The sequence below is a fragment of the Pelophylax lessonae genome, assembly GCF_965119305.1.
Source record: "Pelophylax lessonae genome assembly, chromosome: 4".
Taxonomy (NCBI): domain Eukaryota; kingdom Metazoa; phylum Chordata; class Amphibia; order Anura; family Ranidae; genus Pelophylax; species Pelophylax lessonae.
The window spans coordinates 645,344,860-645,359,668 of record NC_138771.1 but is presented as its reverse complement, the minus strand read 5'-3'; the positions used below and the strand labels follow the sequence as shown (position 1 = coordinate 645,359,668).

Genomic DNA, 14,809 nt, shown 5'->3' with positions numbered 1-14,809 from the left:
CGGATGGTTTGGTCGAAAGATTTAATAAAACCTTGAAAAGTATGCTAAAAAAGGTGGTTGACAAAGATGGGAGAAATTGGGATTTTTTGCTCCCATATCTTATGTTTTCCATACGAGAGGTTCCGCAAGCATCCACAGGCTATTCTCCCTTTGAGCTCTTGTATGGTAGACATCCCAGGGGGCTGCTGGATGTTGCCAAAGAAACATGGGAAGGTGAGGCCACCCCATATAGAAGTGTCATAGAGCATATCTCCCTGATGCAAGATAGAATCGCTGCTGTCCTGCCACTGGTACGAGAACATATGGAGCAAGCGCAGGAGGCCCAGAGGAGGGTCTATGATCGGGGTGCCAGAGTCCGTACTTTCAGCCCCGGGGACAGAGTGTTGGTACTGGTTCCCACGGTTGAAAGTAAGTTTCTAGCCAAGTGGCAGGGTCCCTTTGAAATTATCGAGAGGATAGGAGAGGTCAACTATAAAGTCTACCAACCAGGGAAAAGGAAACCACAACAAATTTATCATGTGAATCTCTTAAAGCCTTGGAAGGACAGAGAGACTTTATTGGCTGCATCTCCGGCCCCAGCAGACCAGGTGCCGGTGACACCTGACGTCCCTATAACAGATTCCCTGTCGGTGGCACAACAAAATGATGTTAGGGGGTTTGTGTACAAAAATAGAGACTTTTTCTCCCCCTTACCTGGACTGACCAATGTGATCCAGCATGATATAGTGACAGAACCAGGGGTTTGCGTAAATTTAAAGCCATATAGAATCCCAGAGGCCAGGCGAGAGGCAATCACAAAGGAAATAAAAAATATGTTAGAGTTGGATGTAATAGAAGAGTCCCACAGTGAGTGGTCGAGTCCCATAGTATTGGTCCCAAAACCTGATGGCACTATCAGGTTTTGTAATGATTTTAGGAAACTCAACAGTGTATCCAAGTTCGATGCATATCCGATGCCTCGGGTCGACGAACTCGTGGACAGGTTAGGACAGGCCCGCTACATAACAACCCTAGATCTAACGAAAGGCTATTGGCAAATACCCCTAACTGAATCAGCCAAAGAGAAGACTGCCTTTTCCACTCCTGAGGGCTCGTTTCAATACAAGCGGATGCCTTTCGGTCTGCATGGGGCCCCTGCATCCTTCCAGAGAATGATGGACAAAACTTTGAGACCACATCGCTCATACGCAGCTGCTTATTTGGACGATGTGGTCATCCATAGCCTAGATTGGGACTCGCATCTGCCCCGAGTACAAGCAGTGGTAGATTCCCTTAGGGAAGCAGGTCTCACGGCCAACCCAAAAAAGTGTGCCATAGGCCTGGAGGAGGCCAAATACCTTGGGTATGTTATTGGTCGGGGACTGGTCAAGCCTCAGACCAATAAGATTGAGGCAATTCAAAAGTGGCCCCAACCGGTAAACAAAAAACAAGTTTGGGCCTTCCTAGGCATTACGGGGTATTACCGGCGGTTTATACCTAACTTTGCCACCATTGCCGCCCCTCTGACTGACCTATCGAAGGGTAGAGGGTCGGTCATGCTCAAATGGAATCCTGAAGCAGAGGAGGCGTTTCAGAGGTTAAAGCAGGCCCTTTGTGGACTGCCGGTGCTGGTGACTCCGGACTTCACAAAGGAGTTTGTGGTACAGACTGACGCCTCGGAGGTTGGCCTAGGTGCTGTACTATCCCAGAACAGAGGTGGTGAGGAGCACCCGGTTGTATACCTGGGCCTAAAGCTAAACAAGCATGAAATAAACTATGCTATTGTTGAGAAGGAATGTCTTGCTGTTAAGTGGGCTTTGGACTCCCTGAAGTATTACTTGTTGGGGAGGTCATTTAAGTTGGTCACTGACCATGCTCCCCTAAAGTGGATGTGTGACAACAGGGAGAAAAATGGCCGCGTGACAAGATGGTTCCTGGCTCTACAGCCGTTCAAATTTACAGTAGAGCATAGGCCGGGCAAGCTCCAAAACAATGCGGATGCCCTCTCCCGCATGCACTGTATGATTGGGTCTATTGCTCAATCGCCGGCGCTTGAGCAGAGGGGGAGGATATGTGACGGTATGCGAGGTGAGATAGTAGATAATCGCTATATTTCACCTCGCATACGTTCTGTGGTCAGAGACTGAACCGGAATCCGGCCCGGGTTTTTCCAGCCTCTGTGACAGGCTAGGTTCCGGTCCAGAGATTGTGAGTTACCTGAGTCCATGCTCAGGTGGAATTTAAATTAACAGGAAAAGAGCACAGAAATGCTCTGGCTTAAGACTCAGAAGGGAATATGAGAGAGGAGCTGTGTGTGGACTTTCAAAAGAACAGGTTTGCTTTACTATGTGTTTTTGTGGGTGATGGGGACCAGCCCCACACTGTATAGTGAGGAAAACCGTTGTTTAGTTTAGTGCCGGACGGCAAGGATTTATTTTATTGTTTTGTTGTTTTTGTATCTTTGCAAACCTCTACTGAAATAAAGCTGGCAATCCACCAGACTTTAAAGAAACTACCTGCGTGCTAGCCTTAAGTTCCTGTGAAAGGTGATCCCTGTGAGCTAATCTCCCACACCTTACATGAATTTATTTATTAAAATTTCCATAATAAATAATTAATTCACAACACAACCCAGCTTTGAAGCTCAGGTTATCTTAACCATGCATAACTTTCCAACAAATGTCCCCCTTTTATAAAAAAAGGTGACCCACCACATAAACAAGGCCACGCCATTTCCATGGGAGGGACGGCAGATCGCTCCGCTCCAGCTTTCCTTCTGACACGACTGGCATCTAGCCAAGACCCCCTTTATAAACCGAACCCAATGGCTTCTAGAAACTTCTAGTTCACCTGGCCTTAGTTTTTAAGGTTCACCCCAGCCTACTGTTACAAGGCTCCCCTCCACGCTTCCTGCCTATTTAAGGGGCAGCCTTGAAACTTCTTAATGCTGCTGCCTTCCCATGAGGAAAAGGGGGAAATGTGGCCTTGAAATCCCTTTCTGCTTTACCCTCAAATTATCTGTATGGCAGAGCTGAAATAGAAGAGGAAGAAACAGCACAAGGAGCCAATCAAGAATATTACAGTGTGAGGTCTTTACTGTTACGTCCTCTTGAAACTATTGCATAGTGTAATAGGACGTACATGATACTGCTTACTACATTCATTTGCTGATTATACTTTAATTGTTCTCTCATTATCTTACTTTTTCTTTTGGTATTTTAGCCACATTGGCTTTATATTCTCTTTATAACAAGTAGAACATGTATCGATGCTACAAAGCTGTTTTTTCTTTAGAAGATGCTTTAGCTTCGAGCATTTTATCTTAACCACTTTAAGACGGGAAGTATTTGCTCCCTTAATGACCAGGCCCTATTTTGTGATTCGGCACTGCGTTATTTTAACAGACAATTGCGCGGTCTGTACCCAAATAAAATTGACGTCCTTTTTTTCCCACAAATAGAGCTTTCTTTTGGTGGTATTTGATCACCTGTGCAATTTTTATTTTTTGCGCTTCAAACAAAAATAGAGCGACAATTCTGAAAAAAATATATATATATTTTTTACTTTCTTTCTGCTCTATAACATTCTCAAAAAAATAAATAAATAAATAAATAAAAATCTAAATTTTTTAACATTTTAGGCCAATTTGTTTTCTGCTACATATTTTTGGTAAAAAAAATCGCAATAAGCATATTTTGATTGCTTTGTGCAAAAGTTATCGCGTCTCCTAACTACGGGAAAGATTTATGTCATTTTTATTGTTTTTTTTTTTTTTACTAGTAATGGCGGCGATCTGTGATTTTTTGCGGGACTGCGACATTGCGGTAGACAGATCGGACCCCTACCTGACATTTGTGACACTTTTGGGGGGACCAGTGACATTGTTATAGTTCAGTGCTAAAAAAATGCACTGTTACTGTAGTAATGACACTGGCAGGGAAGGAGTTAACACTGTGGGTGATCAAGGGGTTAAATGTGAGCCTAGGGGAGTGATTCTAACTGTGGGGGGGGGGGGGGCATGGCTTGTGAAATGATCTATATAGAATGATCACAGGAGCTTTGTGATCATCCCAGGGAGAAGAACGGTCGGTTGTGTTTACAACAGCCATCCTTCTCTCTCAGCGGGGAAGATCGCGAGTGTCAGGCGGCAATTGGAGTCGCCTGACACATGCATTGACTCCCCCGCTGATGATCGGGGGCGGGAGCGTGCCACCTGCTGCGCACGCTCGCCCCCTTGCTCCTCCCAGGCAAATGACGTACCCATACATGGTTTTGCCTGGGAGAGCCACTCTTCTGCGTATATATACAGTATGCAGTCAGCAAGTGGTTAATCACTCCTGGACTGTCTTCCAAAATGCCCAGGCGTGAAGCGACGTACCTGTATGTCACTTTTTCTTCCTGGTCTGGGGCGCATGCTCGTGCCACCGGCGATCAGCTCCCACTGTGATTGGACACATCGGGAGCCAATCAGCAGGTTGAGTGGATGTGAGGTCCGCCGGGACCTGCTGATCTTTCCTGAGAGAGGCAGAATGGCGGTATCATCATACAAGATCCGCAACATTATTCACTTGCAGGTTTTGATATTCTTTTTCACTTGATCTAATATAACACAATCACTATTTACATCACATCATTTTCACTGCAGGCAGGTTTCCCTATTACCTCTACAGGGTGTCCCAAATGTGTGACTCCTTGCAAGTCAGATCTTCTCTCCACCCATTCGGGGCATCAAGAGGCCATCTTTGAAATATCTCTAGACCAATGGAAACTCTCTGGTAAAAAACAATCATCAGTACTAATGATATCACATACCCCTGAAGAAGACCTTTACGATATTAGGTTGAAACGCATTGGGGTACCATTTTGCTGGTTGTAATGGTTTTCCTTTTCGCATTGTTTTTAATTTATAAGTGATTATTCTTGATGGGTTATGTTGTGTGGAATACACTTTTTAACAAATCGTGAAAAACGAGCCACCGGGAGCAGATTTACACTTGAGGTCTAGTCGAAGCCAGAAGCCGCTGACTTTCCTAAAGCGGCACCCGGCCGCGATCAGGGACTTGGTAAGGCCATCTCCTCCCTATACATCCCCCAGACCACACAAAGGCATCTTCACAGGCAGGCAGGAAGCTGTAACCCTTGGCCCACTTATCATACAAGAACTTACAGCCTCATTCTATCCTGCCCATGTCAGACTAAGTGTGTTCCCCAGACAGTACAGCATCTGTTTCCACAAACAGCTTTCATCATTTTATCATGCTGGGTTTACATCCCTACAGAAGAACTGTGACTACTTTACTTTATGCTGCTTTACCCCAGTGGCACACCAGTCTTTCACTGTATAAAAAGTTCTCAGGGCGTGCGGCCCTGACATTAATGGTGGCACACATGTAAAACGGATTGTCCCACCAACCATCTGCCTAATTCACTTTACATCGAGGCATTTACCAGACCCACAATGGGAAAAAGTGACAGGGCTTCATCCTCCACCCGCTCTCGCTCTCCCAGAGATCAGGATCAACGCTCTGGAATCCAGGTTCCTGACATGTTTAAGAAACAGACAGGAGAGACATCCCATACTGCAGTGCATGGAGGTGAGAGAAGCATTAATTTCCCAAGGGACAAAAACTACAACTGTGAGTGTCCCCACACATCCCTCTCCTGCTCTCAGTGTACCAAATGACTCCCCTGGTCACTCTACATCCTCACACTGTGTATCACTACAGGATCTTAAGACTATAGCTGATGACATAAAATCCACCCTTTCAGCAGCCATTGCAGATCTCAAAAGGGAGATGCATAACATTTCTGGAAGGCTGGAAGAAGTTGAAGAGATAATGGACAAACATGATACAGACATATTGAGTGCAAAGAGAGACATATTGAACCATTCTACACAACTAAGAGATCTCCATAGACATCTGGAAGATCTTGAGAATAGAGGTCACAAGAACAACATTCACATTAGAGGCCTCCCGGAATCTATTGAACCTGCTCAATTAACACAGACTGCCCTTACCTTATTCAACGACCTATTGGGAAGACCGCCTGACACCCCAATAGAGATTCATCGCCTTCACAGGGCACTGCGTCCCAAAGGAAGAGAATCGGACCCTCCCAGGGACATTATCGGTTGTCTAGCACAATTTAAACTAAAGGAAGAAATTCTCCATAATGCTAGGATCAGGGGTCGTATACTATTCCAAGGCTCTGAAATTAAATTATTCCAGGATCTCTCCCCGATTACATTACAGAAACAAAAAGACTTACGTCCACTACTAAACCTCCTCAGGGATAGAGAAATCCCCTACAAGTGGAAGTTCCCGTTTTGCTTGTTTGCTGGTTCCAGAGGACGCTTCGCTTCACTTAGACACCCTGAGGAAACTGCGATGTTCTACAACACTCTGGGCATACCTCTGATTGAAATCCCAGGCTGGTCTCATGTGAACAGACAGCACCCTAACCAACATGTTGAATAAATGGACACTGTGCATCAAGATGACTCTGCCTTCTTCAGAAGACACAGGTTATCACCTAATTCATCTCCTTCACGAATGTACAGGCACAACCCTGGTCAGGGTAGTGTCCCTTCATCTCCTGCCCACAGGAAACCTCATAGAAATTGATTAGGCTGTTGCATTTCTATCCGTATAGCAACAAGCGCAGAATCCAAAGATTGTAATTAAAATCATCTTGAGTTCTTTTTGACATGTATTGCTTGTGATCAATACTAGCTCCTTGAATACAACCAATACCAAAATCACTAAGAAAGACACCAAGAAAAAAGGGAAGAGGAGGGAGGGGAGGGGAAAGAGGGAAGAAAAGAGGGAAAATTGCATATAAGAATGACTGTACTCTGTATCTTTATAGGCCTTCTTGAACATACGTACAGACTCATATGTACTCACTGCCCTCTCTTCTTCTTTATTTAGTGAAGGAGAATTCCCCTCCCTGCTAATAATATAATAGGGAGAGACGACGTACCAATTGTGCCTACCTACAATTAGCCTTATCTGTCTTATATTAAACTAAACTAATGCTGACAGGTGCTCCCTCTTTACTCTCTCTCCCAGACATACTGCCACCACTCTTAAGGGGTGAGTACCTCTCAGAGAGAAGTAACATGAACGAGATTCCTTGCCAGATATGTTATAACAATTAATTGTTCATTTAGATTGCGACATGTCCCACAATATATCCTCGCTAAAGAGTATTGGGGCGCATACTGCCTTCCACTGTAGAGCTTTAGAAATCTATGTCTTCCTTTTTTTTATTGTTGTGTTATTCCAATATATTACCACTAGATGGCGATACTTACCAATCTAAAACCCTAGCAGTCTCACTGGGTTATATTACTGCTGAATTTTCTTACTCGCCTGATTCTTTCCTATATACTAAGAGCACAGGTGGAGTCCAGTCTGCGCCAGTACTCATCTCGAGGTGTGGGTATGTCTTGACAATTTTGTGGTTCTTGTATGTCTTTAATGGGCATATATATGTTTAATCAGTTTCTGCTGTTTTTTCATGAAGGAAAGTTAACCTCCAGCTCCTCACAAGTTATTTATATTTGACAACCTACAGGTTTATTAGATTGTGCCACTCAGATGTAATACTCTCTAATATAATATCTATCTTACATAGAATTTATTGCCAAAACCGAGCTCTTTTTGTTTTCAGCACTCATGCTTATACATGACCTCTATTACTCATCCAAATATTAAATTATTGCTTGTGCAGATGGATAGGGACACCTTTGATCCTTTCCACGACTAAAACTCACCTCCTTTAATCCACCATCATCTCTACTGCCTTCTTACCACAACTCCAAACAGCTCCTTTTGTTGTGAGCTGAAATCAACCAGCAACTCCCACCCCTATAGCAGTTAAAAGCGGGACCTTTTTCTGCTGCTGGTTCACATTTACCACCCCCCCCCCCCCCACAAGGGGAGTGCTTATATACTCTTTCTATTCACCCTTATCTTTGTACCCATCTCCATCCTTTCTTACATTCTTCCCTTCACCCACCTGTCCTTTAATACAGCCTTCGTTATGGATATGTCTACACACAAACCTTCTTTCAAAAATCTTAAAATTGTTTCTATCAATGTGAAAGGTTTGAACGTCCCTGAAAAAAGATCCAAACTAATCCTCTACCTTCACTCACTCAAAGCAGATGTAGTGTTTTTGCAGGAAATACATTTAAAGTCTGACCACGTTCCCAAATGGGAACTAGAGAATTCCTAAAAATGCTCCACGCCATGAACAATCTGGCTAAAACCAAAGGGGCCTCGATTTTAATAGCGAAACATGTTCCCCTCGAGATATCGGACTCCCTGATTGACGAAGGAGGCAGGTATGTGTGTGTCAAAGGAACACTCTGGAAAATTCCTCTGACCCTAGTTAATGTCTATGCACCCAATACGGCTCAGGCAGGTACTTTCGAGAAATGACTTCAGTCCTCACCTCTTTTCAAGAGGGGTGTATAATTTACGGAGGAGATTTCAACTTAGCTCTCAACCGTGTGGAGGACACGTCCACCGGAATCTCCTCATTCCCATATAAAGCATTGAAGCAGGTCAGGACTCAATTACAGGATCTCACGTTACACAATTCATGGCGCTTACAAAACCCTACAGGTAGAGACTATTCCTTTTTCTCATCCCCACATAACAGGTACTCCAGGTTAGATTACCTATTTATCACACAAAAAGACATCCACCTACTTAATCCTCCTCATTCTGTTACTATCCATGATGTTAACGGGTCAGTTTTGACCCGTGTCTTAAATCAGCCATAAAATACCCTCTGAACAATTATTTATCATCCAATTTGTTTCTTACCTCTTGGTTACCTTGTTAGGCTTCTTTATCCTTGAAAAGATTGGTTTTAATATTTTTGGTGTGACCCTTAGACCTTTCTTTTGATAGCATACCTCTCATTTTCAAATTTAAAAAATGGTAAAATAAAGTCAGCAACTCTGAAATGTATTGGTCCTATGTTTCTTCACTTTATTTAGAGAAGCAGACAAGCATTCAAAGAGATAGGCCCCTCCCTAACTACAGCTCACACGGTTGAGAGGTGATTGGCTGTCAGTGTTACTAAGCAGAGAAAGTGTTTATGATTTCAGTTTTGACACTTATTAGTGTCCTATAATCCTATATTATAACTGGGTCAGAATTGACCCTAACACCATAAACGTCTTAATTTTCACCACAGTATTTTATAATTTAGTGAAAAGGATTCTTTTTCTATTACATTGTTTAAATAGAGGTTCCTGACAAAGTAAAAAAATCTTGATGCAATAAACAAATTTATGTGATACTTATAGACATTCAAAACCTGAAAACGGGTCGGTTCTGACCCTAACACAAGAGGAGGGTTAAAAAAACCTCCATTGAGCCAATGTACATATCGGACCATTGCGCCATTTCAGCCACACTAGCTATACCTCAGGCTCACAAACAGGACAAAATTTGCCGTTTAGACCAATCCATCATCATGCATCCTCAAAATACGGAAATAGTAAAAAAGCAAATCTCAGATTACTTTCTAACAAATGATACCCCTGATGTGGAGACCTCCTCTATATGGGAAGCTCACAAGTGTGTTTTTAGGGGCACTCTCCTAAAAATGGCTGCCCATAGGAAAAAACTGGCCCAAAGAAATCTATCTGAGCTCTTTTCGCAAGCCAAAAAGCTCGAACATTCACATAAATGCTTGCACGCATTAAAAAATCTTGAAGACCTTGAAAAGGTAAGAGACAAAATCAGAGAAGTGTTCAACACTAAGATCAAGAAATGTTTCATATTATCTCAAAAACTGTTTTACGAATTCAGTAATAAAAGTAATAACTACCTTGCTAGGGCGTTGGCTGCCAAGAGAGCTCAGAACACAATCCACCTCATAGTGGACTGTACAGGCAAAAACAGACATTCCAATTCTGAAATAGTCCAAGCCTTCACACAATATTACACATCTCTTTACAATTGCCCCCCCCAAACATAAACCGCAATCAATTAGTAATTCCCGAACCGAATATATTAAGGAGTATCTCCATCTCAACAGTTTTAAACCGCTTACTAAACAATAATCCGCCAGTATTGATGTTCCATTATCTGCAGATGAATTTAACTTGGCTTTAAAACAAATGAAAACCGGTAAAAGCCCTGGTCCAGACGGCTTTTCCCTGGCATACTACAGAACCTTTGCGGATGCCCTAACACCATTTTGGAAAACATTCAATGGTCTGGATAACCCTAATTCTAAGCACTCCAAACTTCTTGAGGCGCATATCTTGGTTATACCAAAACCAGGAAAAGACCCAACGCAAGTACAAAATTATAGGCCAATTTCCTTACTTAATGTAGATGTTAAAATATTCTCAAAAATTTTAGCCAACCGTCTTCTAACGTTATCCCTTCCCTAGTTGATTCGGACCAAGTCGGTTTTGTGCCTGCCAGGGAAGCTAGGGATAACACACTCAAAGCAGTTAATATACACTACATCCTTTCCTCCACATCTCAAAAGGCCTGTTGCTGTCACTTGATGCGGAGAAGGCATTCGACAGGTTAGCATGGGACTTCTTGGAGGCCGTCCTCAACTCGATAGGTCTGGGTTCCAGATTAATGGCCTTTGTTCTGGCTTTATATCATGGCCCCTCGGCAAGCGTCTGCGTTAATGGCTCCCTGTCTAATGCCTTCACCAGCAGCAATGGAACCCGTCAAGGTTGTCCCCTATCCCCACTTTTATTCATATTGACACTTGAACCCGTCCTTAAAAATATAAGACTAAACCCTGACATAACCGGTGTCTCTTCTGCCACTAACCATTATAAAATTGCAGCATACGCAGATAATGTCTTGCTCTTTCTTTCCAACCCCCTAATCTCACTGCCCAACCTACAAAAGGAACTAAAAATATTTCAGTATATTGCAAATTTTAAAATCAACAGAACTAAATCAGAAGCTCTTAACATATCACTACCTAGCAAAATTGTTGAACAATGTAAACCAGCCTTCCCCTACAAATGGAAACCCGATTCCATCACTTACCTAGGCATCGAAATCCCCACTAATCTGAATGCTATATTTAAGAAAAATTACCTCCCCATATCTCAGACGATATATCAGGACCTCAAGAAATGGAATAAGGCCCATTTCTCCTGGTTCGGCCGAGCTGCAATTGTTAAGATGAACATCCTTTCACGTATTTTGTATCTCATACAAACACTCCCGATTCGCCTACCACTCCACTTCATTTCTTCTTTGAAGAAAGCTATTAGACTATTCATTTGGCACCATAAAGCGCCACGCGTCAAATTCTCATTACTCTCCAGACCTAAATCCAAAGGGGGCATGGGCATTCCTGATATTTACCTCTACTATCAGGCTTCCCTTCTTTTGTGTATAGCAGATTGGCACACTCAAAAACACAGGAAAGACTGGGTGGAACTAGAAAGCTCCTTCTCATCAATCCCTATCCAATGTATTCCATGGCTTTCGTACTCGGATACACAAGATGCATTAAAAAAACATCCTCTAATTGGCCCTACTATTCTCTGCTTCCATTCCGTAAATGCCAAACATAAACTGATTAAAGAAAATAGCATCCTCACGCCCTTATTAAACAATCCCCAATTCGTTCCGGGTCAATCTTATCACTCTTTACGCTCAGTTCCCAATGATATAGGAATAAGCATTTTCCACCTTTTGCGGAATAGGAAACTTCCCAATTTTGAAGATTTAAAAACAACACTAAACACCCCCTCCCTGACCAGATGGGAATATATCCAGCTACACTATTTCATTACACCTCGATTGAAAAAAAACTCTAACAATTCCTTACTTACTAAATTTGAACAAATATGTGCACTTCAACAGCCTCAACAACCCCTGCTATCTACATTACACTCTCTCCTATGAGAAATATGTCCGAAGCACATGGGTAAATTATCTGATGACTGTTCTGCAGATGTGCAGATTCCCCTCACAGATACACAGTGGGAAAAAAATATTGTGTAACATCCTGAAGGGATCAGTAAATGTCTCTATTCAAGAAAACAATTACAAAATACTTACCAAATGGTATCGCACACCTCTGATACTCAACAAATTTAATAAAAACATACCAGATGAATGTTGGAGGTGCAAGCAATCACATGCTGATTTAAGGCATATTTGGTGGTCCTGCCCTCGTTTACAGCCGTTTTGGAGCACGGTCAGACTATATATTCACAAAGTCACTTCTCTAGATCTGCAACTACACCCAGCACAATTTCTGGTCCACTTTTACTCCAAACTTTACCCTAAATACTACCATATCTCTTCCTATGATCATTCCTATGATCATGATCAATGCCGCCAAATTATGTGTACAGGCGGTCTCCGGGGTAAAAACATCCGACTTACAAACGACTCCTACTTACAAACGGAGGAAGACAACAGGAAGTGAGAGGAAATCTACCCCTAGGAAGGGAAATTCACTACTGTAAGAGTTCTCATGGGAAACAGGGGTCTCCATTGAAGCTTTATCACCAATCCTTGTTTCCACAACAACCCAAAATTTTCAAAATCCAATTGTCATAGAGGCATAAAGTGAGGTGAAATCTTCTGAACAGGGGTACAGACAGCAAAACAAATGGTACAAGGGTGTTAACCCTTCCCTATACTATCCAAAAAGCTTAAAAATTATTCTTTAGGCTGGAGCTACATTTAAAAAAATGTACCTGTTTCCGACTTACAAACAAATTCAACTTAAGAACAAACCTACAGTCCCTATCTTTTTTGTAAGCCAGGGACCGCCTGTACAAAGGCTATGGGGCACTTCTAAAACCCCATCCCTTACCTCTTGGTTCTCCCAGATCAATAACATCTTAGAGATGGAAGAGCTCATTTCTACAATTCACGACTCTCCAAACAGATACACTAAAACTTGGGAAGATTGGATCATTTTCAAGCATTTGCAAGAGTACAACCAACTTGTCAACAGAAATGACGAATAAATAACATTATCCTTGGATTTCCTTTCACAGAATTACACCACTTACTCAAAGCAACTCTCCCTTTCCCCCTTCCTTATGGCCTTCCCTTTCCTCCCACCCCCCTCCCCTTCATTTCTTTGCTCTATTTTTTTCTCTCTTTTACCCTTCTCTTCTATCTCTTCTCCTTTCTCTTCTACTGTCCCTTTGCTGGTCACAGGGACCTCTCCTTGAACCCCACTTAGGCTACATCGTATTTTGCAATATAATAAAGCTACCTCCAATACCATTGAATTACTCTTTGTTGTTTGATGAACAGAATAATATTGCATTTATCTGAACTTTATCTTTCACCTTCGGGTATCTACGACATCATACTCTCTGTATAATGTTTGTCAACTGTTTGTTAACCATTATTTTCTTCAATAAACATTTTGGGAAAAAAAAAGAAAGGTTAAAACTCAGCTGGATCTTAACATATTGACAAAAGCTCCTAATAAAATTGAATGTATAAATGTCATATTAAATGCTGTTTTTGTTTTGCCATCCACCAGAATTGTGAGAAATTGAACACAGTAGATTTTCTTATGGTTACAACCTAAATTATTATGTATTTTTATGTTCTCTTACTAGATGGGCTATCACAATAACATAACTTATATTGTACTAACAGGCTTTCCAAATATAAATAGCATAAACATTCTATTTTTCTTGGTATTGTATTTCATTTATTGCATTACTATTTCTGGAAATATTTTTATTGTGGTTTTATTTAATCTGAGTAAATCACTTCAGTCTCCCATGTACCTCTTCATTACCCAACTTTCATTGTGTGATATAATTCTGTCCACAGATATTCTTCCCAACCTTCTTTATATCATCTTACATGATGAATGTACCATGTCTCTTGCTGGATGTATCATCCAGTTTTTCTTCTTTGCCCATGCTGAGGTCTCAGAGTGTTTTCTACTGACTGTGATGTCCTATGACCGGTATTTGGCCATCTGTAAGCCCCTGCACTACAACTCTTTAATGAACCAATCAATTTGCATTAAATCACTGATTATAGTTTGGTTACTAGGTTTTAAAATTGCATTGGCTGATTCGGCACCCTTGCTCACTTTACACTACTGTGGACCAAACATCATTCATCACTACTTCTGTGACTTTGAACCCATACTTGAGCTTTCCTGCTCTGATACTTCATTGGTTCATATTCAGACCTTTGTAGTAGGTTTCATTTTTATCATAACACCTTTTGTGTTAATTGTTATATCATATATCTATATTGTTGTAGCCATCCTCAAAATGAAATCAGTTGCAGGTAGACAAAAGGCCTTCACCACCTGCAGCTCTCACTTGACCGTAGTGTGCATTTTTTATGGGACTATAGTTGCTGTGTATATGTTTCCAACAAAAGGTCACCTAGATATTCTGAACAAGTTCCTCTCTCTCTTTTATACTGTAATGACTCCATTGATTAATCCAATCATATACACATTCAGGAACAAGGACGTTAAAAAAGCTATTGAGAAAATAAAATCATCATTTTTTAAATAAAAATGTCAATGTGATAGAAAGTAAACATAAAAAAAATAAATAATTGATTTTCCCATCCCAGTCTTAGTCCGTAGGGTTCAATATTGAGTTGGCCCATCCTTTGCAGCTATAACAGCTTCAACTCTTCTGGGAAGGCTGTCCACAAGGTTTAGGAGTGTGTCTATGTGAATATTTGACCATTCTTCCAGAAGCACATTTGTAAAGTCAGGCACTGATGTTGGATGAGCAGGCCTGGCTCTCAGTCTCCACTCTAATTCATCCCAAAGGTGTTCTATCGGATTGAGGTCAGGACTC

General features: G+C 41.8%; 1 protein-coding gene across 1 annotated transcript; it reads left to right on the top strand.

Annotated features, from left to right (window-relative positions):
* Positions 1-13,756: 13,756 nt before the first annotated feature.
* LOC309552987 (olfactory receptor 2W1-like) lies at positions 13,757-14,515 on the top strand (the record flags this gene model as incomplete). The annotated part of the gene is made up of 1 exon (XM_082253892.1): positions 13,757-14,515. The coding sequence occupies one exon, from the start codon at positions 13,757-13,759 to the stop codon at positions 14,513-14,515; it is 759 nt and encodes a 252-aa protein (XP_082110018.1).
* Positions 14,516-14,809: the final 294 nt, after the last annotated feature.